This window comes from Danaus plexippus (assembly GCF_018135715.1).
Source record: "Danaus plexippus chromosome 3 unlocalized genomic scaffold, MEX_DaPlex mxdp_25, whole genome shotgun sequence".
NCBI lineage: Eukaryota > Metazoa > Arthropoda > Insecta > Lepidoptera > Nymphalidae > Danaus > Danaus plexippus.
In genome coordinates, this window is record NW_026869844.1 from 1,233,306 (window position 1) to 1,256,752 (window position 23,447).

Sequence of the window (23,447 nt, forward strand, 5' to 3'; positions counted from 1 at the left end):
GATCATTTCATTGTCTATGATAAGTATACGAAGCTTCCGCTATATTTCTACAGTCACTTCCGTTTCGCGGTTTCATAGAGTTCTTCTCATTAATATATGCATTATTAATGTAATTTTGCTATTATAAAATGTGAAAATGCCTCGTCAATTTTGTTATGATTTTAAAATATGACAGATGTTTTGATTTCATTCAAATTTATAAAATGCATTACATATCGGTAACACTTTAAATTAAATATATTAAATCAGTTGTAAAATATAAAAAACTCAATTTTACAGGCAAATGAGTTAGTCGATATTTACATATGGTCTGACGAAAATTTTAGAAGGAACAAATAATTTCATAAAGAGAGATTAACTAGATTAGATACCAACTGTGAATCAATACATATATTTATTATCGATAGTTTCACTTATTAAGAAATATTAGTTCGTAACAGTTAAGTTTTTAAAAAAAAATCAACTAACATCGCAACCATTGAGTTAGAAGCAAAATATTTCAATAATAAAAAAAAACTATTTGTATTGTAACTATTTGAATACCTTATTATTAATTAAAGAAAAAAAAATAATTTTAATTTTTAATTATTAAAATTCCGTCTATTATTAATGTATCCATGACACAAGGGTGAAACAACAAAACACTTCAAAAATGTAGCTATTAGCCATTAGGAATTATAAATTTATTTAAATATTTTCAAAAATGTATGTTGGAAGAAATTCGCATTAAATGATTATAACTTAAGTTTCAAACAACCAATTTTAACGGACGGCTAATCTCTAAACAAAGATGTCCGCCTAAGATTTTTAATTAATTACATTCGAAGATCGAATATTTTACTAAAAATATAAATTGTATTTTCAAATAACTATGATATAAAAAGTATTCAGGAAATAAATATTTATAGTTTGAAATGTTTGCCACCAATAACAATAAAATTATTAATTATATACTAAAAGGACTTAAATTACTTTTCAAATCTAAGGTATATTATGTTATTTGTTTCATAACTTTCATAATAAAAGACATACCGAATGTTTTAGAAGGTGCAACGTTTAAAAACATAAAACAATTAAAGAGTATTCTTAAGATATAAGTTGCGGATAGATCTATATTTATCAGTGATTTACATATCACAATTCATATATCACAAAATTTGTTTGACGTCATAAATCTAAACATTTCGTCTTTTATCCAATGTGACGTGTCCTTTTTAAATTCCTATTTGGTACAAACAAATTTGTTAATGATCATTAGGTTATAAAAATATTTAGTTTTGTTTTATTAAAATGAAGTAATCTTATCAACACAATTGACGGTTATTAATATAAAACAATTAAATAACCGACAAACTTGATGAGATGTATTGTAGAAACTGTCTAAGTCACAACGATATTGTTTTCATTTGAGTTTTTAATATTATTCAATAAATTTATAACACTATTTTAATCAAAATAGTATACTTGTTATAATATATTATTTTTAATTATTATAGTTAGTATATTTTCAAAGAAATAAATTATTTTACTTCAAAGTACTGCATGGGAAATTCAAATATTTCTTCGATACAAATACGATGTTAAACGTTTTGGCTTCAACAGACTAAGCGCAGTGCGCAGCGTTTCTCTGCATAAAACCGGTCGACGAACCAAAATTTAAAAATCCGTTATTTTTTTTATGGCTTCACAAACGAGGGGAGGAATTTGGAGAACGGCGTCGCTAGGGGTTGCTTGGTTCGTGCGGCCGCTTCGCGCCTGCGCGCGTAGTTCGCGCCACTGCTACGTCGCTTGCAAGCCAGATGTTCTGAAAAGCTTCCTGTCGTCGTTACGTTGCCCTGCATTTTTAACTTGATGTAAAATGTGGACTAGGATTAATATAATATTTTATATTATTAGTGAAGTATTAAGTGTATAATTTAACATGTGTGTAGTAGATAGTGGAGTTTAACTGAAAGTTATTCAGCGTCTCGATGTCCACGAGTTCAATCGAGACCAACAAAGCGGCGGACATTTTATTTTGAGTACTCGATAATGTAGCGTTTGCGTCGAAAACATTAAATGTCGTTTTATGGTTCTGTATTCGGATATCGTTCGCTTACACCTTTCGTAAGTATTATAGCATTTTATTGAGTATTATATGTGATATCATGAGTGTTCGTTCAACAGTTTTTCGAGCGGTTATGTCTACGAATTACCGCTAGCTTGTCGATTTTTTTGGGAAAATGTCGTTAAAATAATGACGTAAGCATTACTGGACATCTGCAGGTGGTATAGAAAGGCCCTAGCATTACATAAAGTACATTAAAACGTCTATCGACCCACTCTGCATCGGAGGCTTCTTACTTGTGATTTCCGCGCGCGCGGCTCCCCTAACCTCTTCGCTAATTAAATTCAGATGATTAGGATCCTAAGCATTAAATATTCATGTTATGATTTACTATATTGATATTGTAATACTGTACGACAGCGATGCCGAGGGGGGTGAAGCGAGGAGCGGTGGAAGGCGAAGCTGAGGTGGTGGTACGCGTCGGGGCTTCTCCGTCGCACACCACGCTCCTGGACGACAGCCCTAGCCAGCCCATAAGCTACCACCTGCTCGACCATGGCTATGGTGCCACACCTCAACACCAAATACGCCGGGAAGCGCCCACCGCACCGCCGAAGACATCTGAAGTAAGCAGTTTCTACCATAAGCTCCTACACCCTTGAACAGTTTTGTAATCATTAATATGTGAATGTAGTATGTAGCCGGTCACCATAAAATACATTTTTCATCTGTTCTTCATATCAGCTGATTATACTTATTCAACATTTATACATAAATCTTATCTTCTGTAAGACAAATTATAGTTAGATGTCGACTCCTTGGTGTCAAATGTATGTTCCTCACAGTATTGTACTGAGTAATTGATGCATTTTACATACATTGTGTGAAACCAATCGTATATGTGTAGATTTTAAAACCCCACTATTTGATTTTGGCTGTAATCATAGTTGTATAGTAATTTGGGCACTAAGGGAATCTTCATAGACTGGAGCTGGGTCCAGACAAAAGGCTTTAATTGTGTGATAGACTTGTTTAATAAGCACACATATGAAATATTTACTATGATATTTAATGTCATAGAAATTGTGTAATTTTTACGTATACTAAAATTATAATTTCATTTTAATATTGGAATTGTTTCGAATAATTGATGCATTCATTTTGAGCGTGATATCATTACTTAATGTTTGAGGTTATTCCACCTCATAGTTTTCTTCCATATTGGATGAGTTTTTAACAATACCATCTGGTTGTGTATAATCTGTATATTATATGACTTGGTATTATTTGCCAAAAAATGTAATATTTTCAAGTAAACATCTTGTGAGTTCATCTGCCATACTGTGGTATGATTTGTCACATATGTCTACTAGTCTTTGACTTTATACGAATGACTTCATTAATTTCTCTATTATCATATATTTTAGGAGATCTTTGCTTGCCCAATGAGGTCATGCACCTTTCATTAAGGTCAGTAACCTGAGTATCAAATGGCCTTTGAGTCTACCTAATTTTTACAATTCGATTTAAATCTATGATATTTTAATTCAATAGTTATACGTTTCATGGTCTAAGGTCAATTCTGTATCTGTCTGAGCACCCTCTAACAGCACAAATACCTTTTATTTCAATACTGATGGTCCTCTAAGTAAATGCCATTGAAATTTTGCTTATCATTGTAGATTTGCTGATAAAATATTCGGTTTGTGAATTCATTTTCTATATTCATGTTATAAGAACAGTTAGTTGTTTGTTTTAACAAAATCTAAGTATTTTTTTTTGGTTTGCATTCTTTTACATGTAATTGAGAGTACAACATTTCAAGGAATTACATTTACAACAAGAGTGACAAATTTTAAGACAGTAGTGAAATTTCATAGAAGTAAAAAAAAAAAACAACCAAATCTAACGCATCGTATTGATTTGGTAAATAGAAGTATTTCTATGAATTAAATATTTAATTCTAATTTCAAATTGTGGGGTTAATATTGTAATTGAAATGAGTGAGAGGGAAGTTCAGGTGAGCAAACCATATGTAAGGAGGATGAAAAGTATTTATAAATAGTTGTTAATTGTGTATTATAATTGTGATATGCACATGTATGCATATACAGGAAATTGTGGTTATAATTCATTAATTTTAAGTAATAATAAGTTAATGATATAACACTATAGATATGAGTCAATATTTCATAATGATTTCTTGAAAATACCTATACTGTAACTATAATCAAAATGACCTGTGAGTTGTTAGTTTATTTGAAAGAAATTAAGCACAAATATCCTGACATGGATTTTGCTATTTGAGGTAGTGTTTTTCAGATATAAAATTGATTGGGTCTTTGAAAATTATTAAGAAATTAAACACATCGTCATCCTGCACGCATCCTCTCTACATAATGACTTGCTTCCTGTGTAGTGTCTTAATTTTTATTACAATAGCCCATTAACACAAGTGTTAATAGGAGACGCTTCCCTTTCTTAATATTAACTATTCTGTTCGAATAGTTTTTTTGTTCAAACTTTTGGCAATGCTCACGATAATTAACGGTAAATACGTCGGAGGGATTTCGTGGGACGCACTACGGGCAACTTGCCTGAGGACATTTGTAAATGTAATGTACTTTTGTATATCAGCTGGTTTAATATAAAAGTAGTCTTTCTAGATTGGGTTGTTCCGAACGTTTGTCGAGCATATGTGTGTGTTGTGCGTCGTTCGCCCGCACATGTCGTGCTACCCTGACCACACCATGTAGTCACGTGGGCTAGGTACATACTTCCTGCGCTCCTACATTGCGCAACTCGACCGTTATTGTCCTTATCATTCACAAACGATACAACGCCCACCGAATACTTTCTTGAACGTTTTACGTTTCGTTTAACTACTAACCTAATCGATGGTATGTAACCCTCCTTACGTCGCGTTGTTTACTTTGGACGGAGCCGAGACGTTGAAACTATTTCACCCCATACGAAGGGATTATCTGGTCGTGTATCTAAAAATTATAAATATTGTATGAATTGATCCCGTATAATAATGGCTCTGAATATATTTTTTTATTTTCAATGCTGGGGTGATGAAACGAATGCGTTCGAGATGTCAAGCTTAGAGGCACATCTGCTCCGATTTACACGACGAGTGGGGTACAATAAAAAATTGCGAGACCCGCAAACTCGGTGATTTAACAATGGCTTTTGCTCTGTATTAATAATAATAAAAGTTTCCGAGATAAGAAATTGGCATTCTTTTGCTAGAGTCCCTTCTCAGAGCCCGGTGCCTTTTGTGTCGTTTCTAATTTATGTTCGTGTATTGTGTAGGTACGGGCACTCTCCCCACACACTTCCTTTAAGGGGGCTTCGACCCCGCAATACTTCACTTCGTATTAGTTGCATCAGTTTATTCAAAATGCCATCCGTCTATCTGTCTTACTTTTTATTTTTCATAATCTAACGCACGCGTTCGTTACTGTACCTAGTGGCGGCTTGCTTATATAAGTGAAATAATTATAATGTCTTGTCCATGGTACCAATGTAAAGGAGATACCTTATATTCTGAGAGTTGTGGATTAAGAGAGAATTTCTGCTTAGGATGACGTATTTGATATTGAGAGTGAGTACACAGATTAACCCGTATATATACATAGTCTGGAACATGTAAAACAATCGTCCTCAATTTTTAATTTCGTATTGTATGTGTTGTTTGTGTATTATGGAATTTTATAATGGCCGTGTCAAGTCTGAAGCACCATCGCCGTCTGGAGATTCATAAACTTGTGCACGTTTTATAACTTAACATGGAAATATGTTTTACAAATGTCCGGGAGTTCGTTGTGCTGTTGTCGCTGTTGATTGTATACGATACTACTATGGATATATACTAAGCTATAAAAGTCTAAAGTTTTGAGCCCAGTTGCCGATGTTATGAAGTTGCCGATATTACCGGTGTTAATCTAGAGCTTTTCGCGAGTGTCTATGGTATTACTCGTCATTTGAACTTATCAAATTTGTAATATTTTATGTATATGATGAAACATTGAATTGTTTGTTACTTTCAGGCGGTGAAACGTAGACTGAACCTGAGCGAGAGCAGCTCAGGCAGCCAGGGTCACGTGGTGCCGATGAAGGCGGACTTCAAGACGCCCAAGCAGAAACGCGTCAAAGTCCTAACCCCGTACAGCCGACCGTCCAGTTCTATGAAAAAATACACAGAACGCTCCAGGTACATATCTGTCGTACAGGTAAATTAAATTTAAATTCTACAGGATTTCATTGTGTTTGAACGCTAGTTGTTACGTAGTTTGTAGTTGTAACAGTCGTTTGGGTAATATACTATATTGGAGTGTGGTTTTATGCACTAGAATAACACGACGATAAAAAAAAACTGAACTGAACGTACTGAGTATATTGAACAGCAGCATCTGTAGAAGTCGGATTTTTATAAGCATTTTTTTTTTAAATATTGTCACAACCAAGAGATATTGATCGCCTAAACAAACCATCATCCAAGTTCAAATACCACTCTTTTTGAATAGATTGACGTCTTGTTGGCTCTGGTTGGGAGATATAAAAATAATGTTATTAAATTTTTTTCAAAAAACACAAAATTTGCAACTTTGATAAAAATTTACAAATATATAACTCAATAACTTGATTTTGAACAGAGAATTTGGTTGAGTTCTCTAAAAGCCCGGTCCATACTTTAAGCGACGACTCGTGCTCGTCCATCGAGACGTTGAATGAGCCCTCATCTTTATTTCTACTAAATTCTTCAACATATTAACATGTATAATTTCAGCGCCCGCCTTGTTTCAGGTTTGACACGTCATTGGGTCTACTGACGAAAAAGTTTGTAGCGCTCCTCAAGTCGTCGCCGAACGGTGTTTTAGATCTTAATATAGCAGCTGAGCATCTCTCTGTACAGAAACGCCGAATATACGACATCACAAACGTATTAGAGGGTATAGGAATATTAGAGAAGAGATCCAAAAATAATATACAATGGAAGTGTGGTGAGTTTGGGCCGTGGAAACATTTTAATAAAATATATATTTTGAGACGAGATTAATTATGTCTCAATGTCATAGTTTACTATTAACTCATTATAATATAAGCGGGCTTTGTTTAATTTAACTTATCACAAATTTCAGTCAAGGGCACAAGGGTAGCAGGGCGTAATACAACTTCTTAAAACTATATAATATTGTTGTTTTTGAAGTTGCCACTGAAATATTTTCTGAGTGTCAATTTTCTCTTTGCTTATAAAGCATGAATTTTGCCCTGGTGTGTTAGTCATTGAGTGTAGTATATTTAAAAAAGGAGTTTTCCACTCATGAGACGGATCACAGTTATGAGAATTTGACTTACTATTTCTGTGATTAAAAATAATATATTTAATTTCTAACTTTTTGTTCATTGACTCAATGTCTTTGGGAGCAGAAATTCTTTTAATTCATTGTAGTACCATTCGAAAGATATAAGTGAAAACTTGATATTTTCAAATTTGAGGAATTTAATGTAAATGGTTATTTAGGAAGTGAAGTATATTTATATGAAATTAATATTTTTCGGATTATTACGCGTATTTTATTGTTTTAAAAACTACATACTCCCGACGAAACGTCTAGAGTCTTAGATGTCATTAAGTAAAGTGTATGTTTATGATGTCCAAATGAATATATCTTCTTCCTCCAGGTGTAGGAGGTGGAGGAGTGAACGAAGAGAACCGTGTGCGTCGTCTGCGGCGCGAGGTGCGGTCGCTGGGCGGGCGGGAGGCGCGGGTCAGTCGAGCGGTGGCCGCGGCCGAGCAGGCGCTGTCTCGACTGTCGGCGGAGCACGGGGCGAGGGCCTACATAACGTACGCGGACCTCAGGTCCATTAAGGACTTTAGAAATCAAACTGTTATACCCATCAAGGCCCCGCCGGACACCAGGCTCAGTGTGAGTATTACGAGAACGCTACTGTTATCACGGAGACGCTCTGGGTCTTTGGGTTCAGCCCACTGTGACGTCATCACGACTCTGAGCAGAGAGATCGGTATGGTTCAATAACATACAAAATATTTTAGCCGCTAACCTAGACAGTTTGGTTAAATTTACATTATTGTTTTACTTACAATTTAATATAATTCCATAGATTAATGCTATAAAAAATCTGTAAGTGGTAACACGATATGTTACCTGTATATGCTGTATAAAAGGAACTTTTATAAAAATTATATATTGTTTTCATGGTGTTTCGTCACATTAGCGGGACTTAGGCTTTGACATGAACACTTGTTTTCCAGGTACCACATCCAGATGAGAAAGGGTATATGATACATCTCAAATCAATTTCTGGAGAAATAGAAGTGTACCTCTGTCCTAAAGAACGTCCGCCCACGCCGCCGCCCTGTGAGTAAAATCTCGATTTATTGTATGAAAATTAAATGTATCATTTTAATACCAATGTTAATAATAAATATATAAAAGGAAAACAAAAATATCTAGTCTGTTTATTAACCGATTAATATAATATAATAAATGGCTAGTCCCGTTTACAGAATTTTAATTTTGAAATAATTAGTTCTATATAATTATTGGAACAATATATATTTTTTTGTTATTTTTTTACTGAACATTATCTCCATAGTATTTTTATACACAATATGTAATAATGTTTGTATGTTAGCATCTGGTGTGTTGCCATCGGATCCCTTGTTGGAGGATAACAAAGCTCTCCTGGCTCCGCTCATCGCCCAGCTTCAAACACTACCCTCTAGTTCCATCTCAGCCGCCTTCACGTATGTACTATCAAAATACTTGTCTCTGATTGTATAAACATAAGTGATACAATTGTTTTTATTTTAGATCAAAATCTTTATACTTTATATATAAGCCTGTTACAGCTACATACTTTACAGTGTTGGAGGATTTCTTGTATTAAATAGTACTTACGGAATGATTTGATTTTTTCAGAACACCAATAAAGCGTGAGCCGGATGAAGGCGCGTGGTCCCGTAGCCTCGTGGTTCGTACTCCGTGCGTCACGGATCCCACCCTGCCGCTAACGCCGGCGTTATCGACCCCCACAGCCCCCACCACACCAGTCGGACCAGCTGCGCCCACCACGCCCACCACGCCGGCACACGCCACTATGACCACACCTGATAGTCAGTATATCAAATCATATTAGTTTTTAGTTTGGTTCTTTATCATCACCATAGAAAGTCTTGAGTTGGTACAGAAGGATAACAAAGAAATATCACCATTTAGCATGTCTAAAAATAGTCAGCGGACCAAAGAGTAGTGACGAGGATGCAATAATGACATAACAATTAAAAATTGCAATGATTCAAGAAATAATTTTAACTAGGAGTTGCATCTACGCATTTTTTCTCGCTTAACAGCTTAACAGCTAAACAGATAAACAGCTCTAGTTGTGCGTTGAGTGAAATGACCTCAGCTCTGGGTACTGAACCGTTTTTTTTAGATAAGGGTTCCGTTTTCCGGTCCTAAAATTAAATTGGTGATTCGATCAACATTTTTTTTTGAGAAAAACCGCCACAGATAACTCGGCTATCGAACAAAAAACCTTTACTCGATGGGACATTCGGTTGCCGAGATCATCTCCGTGGTTAAATGACTTGAGTCGTCAGTATTGTGTTCCGCTCACTTCACTCGATAATTTGTATGTTATATGTTGTTTTCACAAGATGGATACGATACATTGAATTTAAAACTTGATTTACTGTGATATTTGTTTTCATATGGCATATCTGATTGTTGTAGCGGGAGGCGCCCGTGGTCGTCTTCGGAACGCGTTGATAGCGGACAGCGACGACTTCGCGCCCATCATGGGCGGTGGGCGGTTCCAGCTGCAAACTGAAGACCAGGAGTCAGGTATGATAGTAATGGAATGATTTAAAGTCATTAACTGTTCTCATACCTCACTTGATATGTGCCGGGGACATATACAACACACATTATATATAAACATTACACAATACTCGCTCTGGTCTGAGGTTACATACACTTTGAGACTTGTTCAGATTTGAATCTGCTTTCATATTACTTGGACTGGCTCTGGTTTAGGGTTCCTTGTAAATGTTACTAAGATCTTCACTGGATTGGGGTTGCATTATTCATTTCCTACTTGTTCTCGGTTCACTCATCGATCAACACTCTCAGTATACATTTTGAAGGCGGATAGCATATGATTTTTTGAACATATATTATGTTTTGAGAATAATATGAATATGAATTAAAATCATGTAAAATGTATGTGTTAAATTTATTAACAAAACGGAGTTTTAATATATGGAGTAGTTTTTAATACGCTAGTTACGGCGCCAAGAATTTGGCTAATGTTTATTACATTTTCTTTTCTAAATATAAGACGCAAAATTTTCAGTCTTATTAAAAACAAAATTTTATTGTTAGACTTTTAATTATTATTTTATTTGCCTCAAATTTAACGTGGCTATTAGTAAAGATAAACCAGTATAAATAAATCCATTACTAATTAATTTAAAGACTCATTCATTATATTTTCAACATAAGCTGACATCTTTCTGTTAAAAAAAAAGTTAATTGTACAGTCCTGTACAGTATAGCAAGTAATAACTATTGTCTAGTTATAAATTGGTTGTATCACTTTTTTAATTCCTGAAAGTCAGTAAAGTGAACATTGTAATTGTTAATATCATGTATCATTTCATAAACGAATGTATGCAAGGGTCGACACACATAAACACAGCTTTCAAAGCACATTGTACGCGACTGTACCTGTAAGCCGCTGGTGGGATGTCATCGGATCGACCGCGTCATGTAGCTAGCACTCGCGCTGTGACATGTGTGTCAGTGTCACATCACAGTCAGAGTTCTAGCTTCACGGCGCGTGCAACGGCGTTATACATCGGGATGCATGCTTTGTATACCGTCGCTTACTAATAAATATATGTTACGATTAACGCTAACATGTATATGTGTGTCATGTACGTAAAGTGTTGATAGTGGGGGTACAGAAGGGTTCGCGGGGTCGTGTGGGCGCGTGCCGCGAGCTACATCTCGTGGGGCCGCAGTGAGCGTGTAGCACCATGGGATTCAGCTCAGGCCCGCCGCCACTAACAGCTACTAACTCATCGTAACACCACAGTCTAACTGTCCATTACCACTACTACTACCATTACCACTACCACTAAAACTCGCTTCCACTTACGCTTATGTGTACTATATAATATTGGGTTCACAGTGATCCTAGCAGTGTATTATATATAATTCATCAGGATATCAAGTCGATGAAATTTTTAACCGGTAATATTTATTAGACGGAGGAAAATTTTTAATCTGTGATAAAAAAATCTTCTTACATAATCAGGCGGTAAATTCAAAAATATTCTGTTCTTACTTCACTCCTAATTATGTCTGATATTTAAATAATTGCTGTGTAATAACAATCACGAAGGAACTAACGGGTGATTGTGATCTAACATGTCATAATACTAACATTTAATATAATGTTTAAAAAATAATTTTTTGTAAAACAAAAACTTTAATATCAACGATACTGTTACAAAAATTATAAAATATGTTTATGAATAATGTTTCAACTCATGTGTAATAGATTGACGAACAACAGTCCTAATAAAGTTTCCTTGATTATTTTTATTGTATTTTTTAATTTTACATACTGATGTTTTCATTTTTTTTTTTAGATAAATTTTTGCCCATACTGTGTACATATAGCTAATACCACAAAACACAGTGCCCATCGGGACAGTGCTTTCATCACTAACTCATTATATGGGAATGATTTAATGTGAAAGATTTAACTATATTTTTATATATAAATTTGCAACAAGAACTTTTCAAAATTAATTAATTATTCCTGTTTTGCCTGTCCTCAGAAGATATGTTGTGTGCTATTAACTAGTCTCTTAATTCATACTTATCGTCCATATCTTTAGATCTCATTCCAACCATAGCTATGTCTAATTCTGTGATGTAACTTTCCAGAGCAAATGGAGTTGGAGCCGTTCCTGCCTCTCGAGCCGCCGATGTCCGCCAACGACTACGGCTTCTGTCTCGACCACGACGAGGGGCTCTCGGAACTGTTTGACTTTGAATTTTAGTGTAGTGTTGTGACGGTCTACATTGATGGATTCTGGCTGTGTGTTATCCAAAAGTGCTCATAGACTATAGCACTGTGCACAAAAGACTTGGTTATGCTTTAAATGTACATTGTACTAGGACGATTTTTTTTTTAAATTAATAATAATCGGCCCTGTAACGGCGTCTACATGCAATATATAACATCGACACTGCGACACGTGTAAATTATTATATGCAATTGATTGTCTCGCTGTAAGGTTTCTCAGATATAAGCGGGGGACGGGGTGGGGGTTTATACATATAGATACAGCTGACTTGACGCTACGATAACGACAAAGTAATAGGTAATTTGAGAATAGTTTTTTGTACATAGCTTGAATATAGCGTTGGGTTGGTGTTTTATACTTCACTGCTGTAAATATCCACGCTGGACGCTCCTAGGCCGGTGGCCTGTACATATACTGGTTATTGATGTAATGAATGGTGATATTTTAGCGGCCTTCGATTTACTTGTAAAGCTAGCTCTAATGTCCGGTCAATCACAAGTGTTTATCGGTTTTGTTTCTCTGTATCGAATATGGTGGGAAATATGGTTTTTTTGTGACTATTACTTTACAGTCTTCAAAGCATATGCAGTGGGTAGACGGTTAGTTCAGCTTATCCCACCGCTGTTGGTATCGTAATATACTATATTTTGTCGTTAATTTTTTCCCCGGCTATGTTGTTTATTTCGGTTTTCATTGTAAATAATCCGATCGGGGCGGGGCTGAAGTATTATTTTAACAGTAAGTACAAAGTGCTGTTCGATGTCACGGTTTATGTATGAACGCATTACGTCAAAAGTACCCCAAATAAATCCGTCCCGCCCTCGTATAGTGTACAGCACAAATTTCATTGTAAAAAAAAAAAATATATACATAAGTGCATATCAAAAATAAATTTAATGTTAGAAATAACTTAAAAGGCACGTTGTTGCATGACTCGAGGTGTAACCTGGTCGGTGCGGAGCGACTAGTTACTTAGTTACGTTATTTATGTTCTATAGTTTCCCTAATAGAGAAGACTGTATTGAATTTATCATTAAAAGAATATCATAATTTTACTAACTCGGAATGAATGAAGCCTATGTACATATAAGTTGCGACACAGGTCATTTTCGATTATTTAGTTTTTATATTTTTAATATGTGAAAATTCTATAGAAGTATTAGTTTCGGTGAAATCTTTAATGAAATGATATTCGGAAATGAATTTTGAGCGCTTATTCAAGATTGATGTTAATGATTAAGTTTTATTTTTTTTTTCCTCAGTTGATAGGTTTTCTTTTTTGAACGTTTTAATTTCGATGTCGATCAACAGATGGCGCGTTGTTGAAGAAAATTAGTTAGTTTAGAGACTGTTAATGTTGCTGGCTACTTTTAAGTTTATAAATGTTATGTAATACACAATCTATAGCGCATTATAAGTTACCTGCAGACGGATCTGTGCATACAAACACTCGTAGACTAAATTATATGTGGTTTTTGTTTGGATTTATCAAATTATTTGTGACACAAATTCTGGGGCCAAAAAGAACGAGAAAGGAAGTACAAATTATTCGAAAAAATAAAAATAATTTCTCGTAATTTAGTTTAAGATCTTTGATTCAGTTACATCAAACATCACTACATAAGTCACTGTCCATTCTTGTATGCCTTAGCTTCTGAACTGTGTTATTTTTCGGCGACGAGGTACATATGGGTATTTGAGGCTATTTCCTTCAAAAGTGGTTTTAACTTTATATAATTGCGTATTAATGAACATTATAGTGTGGTGTTGAAGGTGAAAATCACTTTTGCAGTAGTAACGTCATGTAAAAAAAATTATTGATAAAGGTATGGTTCCTTGTAAAAAAATTGTACAATTGAAGCGAAAAGAAAAAAAAATTAATCAATTCATGCATGTGAAATTAATTGCTTTTTTATTTTTTTAGTGTTTTGTTTGTCGATACTATACGCGGTCGAGACTCGTGCATCGGTAGCAATTTATGACTTAGTGTAACGAAGCTTCAATTTAACATTCATACTATCCAAGGAGTGTTTATATAATGTAAGTTAAGATAACCTCATACTTTACGCTTATATCATACAATCAGCAACCATTGTATAGAAACTATTACAACGACTTAGTCCATACAGATCACAGGGTCCTATTGTAGTTGGTTCGATTCGACAATATTTGTTGGAGCTTTCGGCTTATTGTTTTGTTTTCAAATGCACAAAGCGTCTATATTGTACGTCCGAGCGCGGGAACTCGCTGGATGCTCGCCAGATGTCGTGTGAGACGTATAATATAGAGAGCTGATTCTCATCAACCTTTAAATGAATATAGGAATATGAACGCATCAATTCGATTATTAGTATTGAGGAGTGGATGTTGTTAGTGTTGGTTCCGTATTATGAAGCGATCTAGTTACTTGACGTTAAATCAGCGATGATTTCAATATGGAACTCTGAAATAAATGGCGCAGAGAAAGCTGATCGCTTCATACGATCGGTACTGAATAACACGTGTATTATTTTGAAATTTGTTTTGAATAATTTGGATATTATTTTTTACCTGATGCATGTACTTACTTTGATTTCGTTTCCATCATCTTAGACAATCAATTTTGCACTAATCTGGCATGTTTACACTATACGGCTCTGGCAACACTGGGTTAGTTTTTACCATTGTGATAACACGACCACAAAAATCTGGATAGTGTAGTAGCTTCAAATAACGTCAGTGTTACGTTCAGTTTAAGGTAACGGACATTCGGACAATCTGAACGTTATATATATAAATATATAAATATTTTTTTTGTGTAATAAATTGATTTAAAACATAATTTAAAGGTGCAATGTTATATAATGCTGTATTTATGAGTGCGTGTCACGGACGCTTGTTGAAGCCGTTTATGGTTGGTGAGGTCTACATGAAGACTGAGTTTGATTATTCCAGTTTCGATGAACGTGCGAGTTATTTGTTGATTGAATTTAAATATAAAGTCATATATATAGTTAGGTTATATTTTTTAATAAATATGATATTGAGATATGTAATATAAAATGTATTTTTATTTTTTTGTCATCGACGACGTAGCGACTAGCCTTGATATAGAACATGTATAAGATAATCTACGAGGTAAATAATCTGGCACGAGATGAGTCTAAACTAATGACTACTAACTAACTTAATCGTGTATGAAGTTTTGTATGGGGAAGTTCCTGAATGATTTGCTCCAGATGTCAGTGAAGGCGGTGCTGACGAGGTCGTTGATGAGGGGACGGATCATCGCGAAGCCCGGCTTCCAAGTGGCGTTGATGATGCGATCCAATACCATCTCTGAAATACATAAAAAAATCACATTAACAAAGTGGACGTACTGAAGTATTCCCTGACTATTGCCTATAAAAACGGTAAAATTGTCTGTTGTATGGGCCCCCTTATACGTAGATCTCAAATAGTGTTATGTGGAAATGTCAACTATCTATCAAGACAAAAGTAACGTCAGTTTTGCCCTATATACGAACATAACGAGGCTTAGACAGTCTTGCTCTTTTTCTTGCATAACCTTCATCTTGTCTTGGTCTTGCAGCAAGTCTTGGACGTCCTGCAATTGTCAATTAGCCGGTTGCTATTAACTGAACGTTCTTTAGAACTTGGAACAATGTAACAAGAGTAGGTAATTTTTTTTAGTTTGGTTTAGTATAGCTAGTAGAAAAGAACCAAATTAATGTCGACACGTTTTATGATAAATTATAAAAAAAATCACCTGACACTTGGTGGGATTTGAATCCATAATGCAAGCGTGACGGTGCTCTAACAAACATTACACACCTATATAAAAACATTAAATGGCGAAATACAACTTCAAAAGCGATAGTTATATTCTTTGTTTAAATTCTCAAAGCAATAAGGGCCATATTAAGTTTAGATATATATTCTTTGTACGTAGTTAAACCAAATTTGAAATAACCTACTGAGAAAATACCAGTGTACAGAAATAGTCGAGAAAAAATGACGGTCTTATGATTTACTGCCAAATTTTTTTACATCGAGCATAGAGTTGCAAATGTTTTTATTGTTGATGTGCCTTGTGAATGATATGAAGAAAAAAAAACAAACTAACCCATACTAATACAACAATACGGAGAAAAGAATTGTCTAGAAGATAACCAATCAGACATAACCCATTATACAGGAGAAGGAATGTGTAAATCACAGCAGTGACGTACGGAGGGCCACTTGAGTTTGTAACGTAATTCAGAGATGTGGTCATATTTGCGCAAAACATAACCTAACATCATGTTTTGGAGACGGCACAGTTTATTAAGTCTGTCCTTGGGCCTATTAATGCAACTTGCGTCAGCGTAATCAATTATAGAAAGAAGAATAGAATATATTAAATAGATTTATTGGTATTTTAATAAATTGTAGCAACCGTCTTAATGAATTCAAAGAATTAAAGAACTGTTTGTCAATTTGAGTAATATTGCCACATCGAAATTTTTATTTACACCTCTTTACATACGTGTCACTCTGAGCAATCCTTGGCGTGACCTCATACTGACAGGAAGCTATGTTTTCCATCCGAAAATTTTATCGACGACCAATAAGGCAATTTTGAACTCAATCTAACATGGATTGAGATAAGTTTAGGTAAAGAATATGGAAAGTAATATAACATAATTAACCGAGTTAAAATCACTGCCGTAATCTAACAGGGTCAACAATGTAACTTGCTTATTGTCCGTCGTGAAACGAGGTCATCGGTGAGTAACGGATGCAGTAAAGGCGGTATGACCAGGACTCAATTCGTGTTGGGAAGGATTTGAAAGGGAGGTTTTGTTTAGATATTTAGGCTAGTCATGTAAAAATGGGAAAAGGAGTAAAATCAACTACAAGGAGTTATGTTTCTAGGAGAGAGTAATGTTTTTTCTAATATTTTTAAGCTTTCCAAAGTTTTTATAAATCTCAGCAAAATTATTTTATATGTTTTATTGGGAAAGAGGAGTTATAGTATTTATATTATAGTAGCAATAACATGATGAAGTTTATCTTATTGCGGCTAAAACGCCTGCTCCTATAGAATACGAAGTCGGAGAACGTTCTTTTCAACATCACATTCAGTAAAAGGGAAGAAGAAAATCAGTTATGGAATGTTAATGAAATAATTGAGAGAAGCTCTGGCTTGGCAATGACAAGTATTGAGATCTGATTTGCTCATTTTTTTTAAACTTCCAAGTTTCGAATGAGTTGTCATTTTAATGTATATGGCGTCGTTATGCATCTGTACAGAATGTTATGCAGCGATTTATTCATATAAATATATAAAGATTGTTTTCATTTACAAATGTGCCTCATGATTGTGTCTTCGCTCCAGCTTTTACTGAATGTCCTCTGTAAGCCACGAAGCTGGACTATTCAATTTTATGGTGGAAGACTTCAGCTTTCTGTATTAGGACGGATACGAAAATTGCCTCATACTCCTTACGGTCCAACCTTGTGTTCGATTGAAAATTGATTCAAATATACGTAAACCCTTACCCATAACACTTCTGCCTCTTAGTAAATTCCCAACATGTATGTCCATGTCTCCAATGTGGTCTACTTCCACGTGCACCTCGACTCCTCCACCGTTACGTTTGATGCGAGTGGTTTGAGAATAGTCTCTCAATGTAAGGTTCCACCGTCCTGAACGCAATACGTCCAAGCCCAAGACGTCACCCTGTATATAGTGTTTATTTACAATTAACGCAACTTAATTCTGGCTGCCGAATATTTTTATTGTATATAAAATTTAATTTCGAAATCTTTAATACATATATTTTGGTCCAAAGTGTGCTAGTAAAAGAATTTTTACACTTATTTAACTTTTATTTGATTTACATAATGGTTTTTATTAAATATAAAGCTAAGAACGATATTGCAAAAAAGCTATTTTTATAAACATAGCATATTGTTACATTGAATGGGATGTTTTTTATTCACCTTAAATTCGTAGTCTCCTTCCAGCCACTTCTCCGGAAAATATTGTGAGTAGATAATTTGTTGATTTTCCCAATCGGTTCTATTTATATAGCAAAACAAAGAGAATAAATTATTTCTAATGTAACATGAAAAATAAAAATATTTTAACCAATTTACTAACTTGTACTTGGTGACAGTTGATTGTGTCCAGCCTCTTTCAAAGACATCACGTAGGGTCAGCGTATAGCCCATGCCAAAGAGATTACGGATTTGCTTCACTTCCTTAGCAAAATGTGGATCGAACGGCGCTACTCCCATATCAGGAATACCTGGCAGAATAATGCAAGATTAAAACATTATTATCGACTAACTTTATTATGACAAGCTTTTTGACAGTTATTTTATTATCAAAGCGCTGTTGAGATTTTAAATATTAAGAAAGATATCATTGAAATAAAATTTGAAGAAAACATTCACGGTCCAATGCACTTTGTTGAAAGGCTTTCATTATCGTTTACATACGCATGACATAATAACTTAATATCAACACAATACTGCCGTGTAGTTACAAGAAACACGTTATTTGTTACCTCTGTTGAAATATGGCCGTAGTTTGTTGAAAGCGCGCTTAATGCATGCGTCGAAATCTTTGGATCTTTTTTTGCACGACGAGAATAATTTTTCTGGAAGTAAAAAATGGAATGTTTTAGTTAAATACGTATAAAATTAAATACGTTTAATTAAACTGTTTTAGTTGAGTTTAGGTGCGTGATTATAAAATTATGGAATATTTTAATGCCATAGAGACGCTGTCGGCGTGTACATGATTATAAGGGGTTTCATAACACTGAAGTCTTCGTTTCTTAACCTCTGTTTGACCTTCACAGCCATCTATGTGAAGGTGTGATTATGTTTTGTAAGGTCCAGAATCGGACCGTATCGAACAATTACCGTAGAAAATAAATGATTCAGTAGGCATTGCGATTTTATCTTTGATGAAACATCTAAAGCCAGTTTTGTCGGAGCTATTTCGTGTGCCTACCAAATATATTGTAGAATTAAAATATATTTGTCATAAATAAAAAAATATATATTTTTGCTAATTTGTGAGTTTTATTATTCTTGAGTTTTTTGATATTTTGCAGGATCAAAATAAGTCAGTAGATTTTATATATTAATAAGGCAACTATAAAAAAAAAACGAATCCAATGCTCTTTGATATTTATCATGTTAAGAAAAGCTATACAATTAATCTATTCACGTTTTTTGTAACCGATCTTGACCGAGATGAAAGTTTCGTCAAGATGTTTCTTAAGTAAAAATCTTCCGACCAACTTTATGAGAGCCATCAAGGCAAAAGTACGGATAAAATATCAAACTTATAAAATCTATAAATAACGCTATGACGGTACGCTTAACATTATCTCATTCTTTACCCTACGTTAGTATTATAATGTTTGGTACATTATAATACCTTATGAACTTGTGGTAAATATACAGATCACAATAATCACTGATAAAAATAATGTTAGTGTCTTAAATAAAATGTTAACAAAACGACATTGCAGTAAGCAAAATTAGTGAAATTAATTTAAAATATGTATATAAGTTTATTAGTTTAAAACGTGACTGAAATGTGTCTTTCTACTTCGCCCTTCAGGTAGATAGGGTATACAAAAAAATTATAGGTTCAGCATTTGGTCGGCTTGATAACGAAAAAAATTGCCGAGATACACTTTGTCAGTTGGGCCTTTTGATTTCCAAACTGCTTATAAGATATAAGCCAAGGTATATTTCTTTCTCTTACAGGAAAAACGCCAGTTAAACAGTTACGCCAAAATTCAGATACAGAAATTTTTGTCTTCACATACAAGTTTTGGATAAATTAATAGTTAAAACGTAACATTGGGAGTTAATTTAAAAAAAGAATTGCTTTAAAATTACGTACTGGCACACGATACCTGATGTTTATATACATGTATAGTGTAAAGAAGAAAATGGGTATTGAATTTATTCATATTATTCGTGATCGTGTATATTATATTACAATTACGTTGGAAAATACGAGGAAATTGGTTTGATTTGCATCACGTCTTCTCACTAAGATATACATGAAATATTATACAATGTATAAGATGATTACTAGGTAATGTTCCAGCAATGTGTTGTTCATATGTTACCTAATGTTTTTTTATAGATACCAATATGTAATACTTTAAATGAAGTATGTTTATTTTGTATCACAATATCTGTCTTATATTTTGTTATTTGGGTTACTTTAAGGCGTGATAGGACTTTTTAAAGTTAGCAAACTGATATGGGATGTATGAAGCTCAAATGATATGTTGAAAACATTTAATTTGAAGTTAAGTTAAAAATACATCCTTATAAAGTTCATTAATTTTTATTAATCGAGCATAATAATAAGAGTTGTTGTACTTTCTGATGCTAGAATTTGTTTAAAAATCTTTGATTGTTTTCAAGAAATCGTTAAGGCTGAGTAATTGCGACTGTAGACTTTAACATAGGTATTTTAATAAAACTCCAACATTACGAAATAAGCAAATATGTGTCTACGACTCACGACTCACGAGAGGTTGCTTTTATGACCTAAACACATATATACCTACTTTAGGGTAATATGGATTGTTTAAAATTTTGTTTACGAAGAAGTGACATAAACATTAACAAACATTTAAAACCTAGTGCACAATGAAAGATTTAAAAAGGAAACGAAATACATAGACTTAGCAGTCAGGGTATTTCGTACCAGGTAACATTATGTATAAAAAAAATATATATACATATTTTTGACATTTATTTTGACAGCCCTCTAAAAACGTTCGAATGAAATATACAACCTTGTATTAAAAGACTTCAAATCCATTTTTTTTTTCTATTTCAGTGTCAAAATTAGGAAACTGGCAACACGAAGATGTTTTACGATGTACAATTTGTCATAATGGTTACTTTATTAAATTGTTTTTCGATTATTTAAAAAAATAATTAATGGACATACGTACATAAATACATACAGATATATATTAAACTATTACATAAAATTAAAGAACATAATCTTTTAAAATAGTGTACCTACTGAAATTGGGTAACATAAACGTCACTTCAATTAATACATATAAGACGATGTAATAAAAATTCTTTTAGAACGCCGATACAAACGCGCTTAAGGATGTATTATTTAATAATAAAGTTACTATTTAATAATAAGTAAAAGAGTATTAGTATTTTGTTTTTTTTTTAATAACCTCTTGATTAAATATTGCAACAGGACTCTTGTTTTTTTTAAATTAAATAACTCTAAAATTAAACGACGAATATTAAAGTTATTAAAATTATATAATGAATATAAACGAGAAAAACATTTTACGGTATTCTCTTTAAGACAATGCTTACATTTTAAATTTATAATACAAAGTCACTTTATACAATACAATAGTGTATTAAAATTGTTGTGCCCGCTGATGAGAGTTTGTGCAAATTTGTGCTAATTACCAAACGTTATGTGTTCGTTATTCTGATTACGTTATAATGTCGAATGATAAAAAAAATATTATCAAATCAATTGGTTCATTGCAAAATGATTTTGTCCAAAAAGAAGTTGTCGAGTACTGCTTATGTAAGTCGGACAGGCTATTCGACCTACATTGACACCTCGTATCTTGATAGTAACGTAAGGTTTTACATATAAAAATACATCCTAATTAAAAACCTCACTTAATAAATAGTCTATATTAAGACTAAAAAAATGTATTTGTAATTGAATTTGGATAAATTTGGATAATTAAATTTGAATATAATGTTAAAGTTTTCATATTCTGTTTAAAGTACGTTTAGTAATTATAATTATACCTATATTTTTTGAATAAAAGTACTAAATATTGATTCTTGTTATTATGAATTTCGTCAAACTTTTCCAGCATTATCGTCTCAGTCATTCAATTGAAAAGAACTAAAATTATTTAAACTTGTGTACTTTTTTAAAATTTCACTATAAATTCTTAGAAAAATCTGAAATAAAACAAAGTAAAAAACCCAATTTCAAAAATAGTTTAATATCGTTTTAGGTGTTATATAATTTAAAAAAAATATCATAAAAAAAATGTATAACAATTTGGTCATGCTCACGTATTTCAAGGGCCTCCCTCTCGGAACTCGATATTTGAATATAGAACACGAAAATAGCAACACTTAAAACACAATTAATTAAACGCATCGTGAAGGAAATATCAAAAACTGTAATATATATTAAGTTTGTATACACTTATATTTGTCGTCGCAGGCGTTTGAGACCTGCAGATGTTGGTTTTGAATGTCTCAGCGAATGCACCGGTCCCCCTACCAGTAGTTTGCGACACACCACTCATCGACTTAAGGTGGACGTAAACTATGTAATACATCCGATTATTTTTAACAAACAGATATTTTTTGCAAATATTCCGATTATTATAAATTAGTTATTATTACAGTATCTTTTGTTTTTAAATGTAAACGTTAAACTTATGTTAAAAATAGCACTTTTGTCATTAAGCTACGGCATAAATATTTTATGCACAGCCTGTGAGTATTTTTATTGCCTGTTTAACGTTAAGGTACCTACTCTATCAACATTTACTTGTGTATTTTAATCATTAACGGTACATAGTTTTGTTTTGAGTCGGTTATTTTAAAAATGCTTCAATTTTTTCGTTCTAATGTATGTTGCATTACGGCCGGTCACAGAGTGGGGATACAGAGAATGGGCTTCAGAAAAATTCGGCTCGGCTCGGTTCAGCTGATTGTTTAAGAATTATATTCTCGCTCATTCGCACCTTCGACCTTCATATTTAATGGTATTTCTGTATATCGATCAGCTATTGAAAAATATGACGTGCTTAGTCTTTAACATGCGTCCATCATATTGATTGTAATTATTATGTGTATATTCTGTTCTCTCACACGTAGATTGCTATTTAAATTTATCTTGTCTACTGCTGTTTCCCTATTATCACTGCTAATAACTAAATATTTGCTTAATTTGAAATGACTATTACTTATTCCTTTACGATTTTATAATTAATGGCGTAAAGTCCAAAAAAGTATCAATGACAATTTTTTGTGTTATTTTATTTTGGTTTCAATTTTTTTTTATTTCGACTGGATATTACTTGAGTGTCATTATACCTGTTAGTAGAATGATATATAGTCTTAGGTAATGAACGCACGATCTCAGTAGCAGCCTAGATTCTAGAAACACAGACCACATGTAATTTAGGAAATTACATTTTTGATATATAATTAGGTACTCTTTGAAATAAACAG

General features: G+C 33.5%; 2 protein-coding genes across 2 annotated transcripts; one reads left to right on the forward strand and one right to left on the reverse strand.

Moving 5' to 3' along the window:
* The first annotated feature begins 1,696 nt into the window (after positions 1–1,696).
* LOC116774010 (transcription factor E2F2) lies at positions 1,697–15,224 on the forward strand. The gene is made up of 10 exons (XM_032666653.2): positions 1,697–2,106; positions 2,468–2,673; positions 6,103–6,266; positions 6,860–7,056; positions 7,739–7,983; positions 8,331–8,436; positions 8,714–8,825; positions 9,001–9,194; positions 9,814–9,924; positions 12,040–15,224. The coding sequence occupies exons 2-10, from the start codon at positions 2,470–2,472 to the stop codon at positions 12,153–12,155; spliced, it is 1,449 nt and encodes a 482-aa protein (XP_032522544.2). The 5' UTR covers positions 1,697–2,106; positions 2,468–2,469; the 3' UTR covers positions 12,156–15,224.
* On the reverse strand, positions 15,171–22,487 carry LOC116774094 (uncharacterized). Its single transcript, XM_032666774.2, has 6 exons — positions 22,275–22,487; positions 18,719–18,811; positions 18,310–18,457; positions 18,150–18,228; positions 17,706–17,886; positions 15,171–15,500 (listed from the first exon to the last, which is right to left on the reverse strand). The coding sequence occupies exons 1-6, from the start codon at positions 22,360–22,362 to the stop codon at positions 15,349–15,351; spliced, it is 741 nt and encodes a 246-aa protein (XP_032522665.2). The 5' UTR covers positions 22,363–22,487; the 3' UTR covers positions 15,171–15,348.
* Between the last annotated feature and the right edge of the window lie 960 nt (positions 22,488–23,447).

What these genes read in the sequence shown, in the direction of transcription:
- LOC116774010 (XM_032666653.2), top strand. Translation starts at nt 2,470, where the DNA reads ATGCCGAGGGGGGTGAAGCGAGGAGCGGTGGAAGGCGAAGCTGAGGTG. An exon ending in TAATATACAATGGAAGTGTG is followed by an intron (nt 7,057 to 7,738) that starts GTGAGTTTGGGC and finishes TTCTTCCTCCAG; the next exon opens with GTGTAGGAGGTGGAGGAGTG. An exon ending in AACTGAAGACCAGGAGTCAG is followed by an intron (nt 9,925 to 12,039) that starts GTATGATAGTAA and finishes GTAACTTTCCAG; the next exon opens with AGCAAATGGAGTTGGAGCCG.
- LOC116774094 (XM_032666774.2), bottom strand. Translation starts at nt 22,362, where the DNA reads ATGCGTTTAATTAATTGTGTTTTAAGTGTTGCTATTTTCGTGTTCTAT. An exon ending in GAGGGAGGCCCTTGAAATAC is followed by an intron (nt 18,812 to 22,274) that starts GTGAGCATGACC and finishes TTTTACTTCCAG; the next exon opens with AAAAATTATTCTCGTCGTGC. An exon ending in TCAACTGTCACCAAGTACAA is followed by an intron (nt 18,229 to 18,309) that starts GTTAGTAAATTG and finishes CTATATAAATAG; the next exon opens with AACCGATTGGGAAAATCAAC.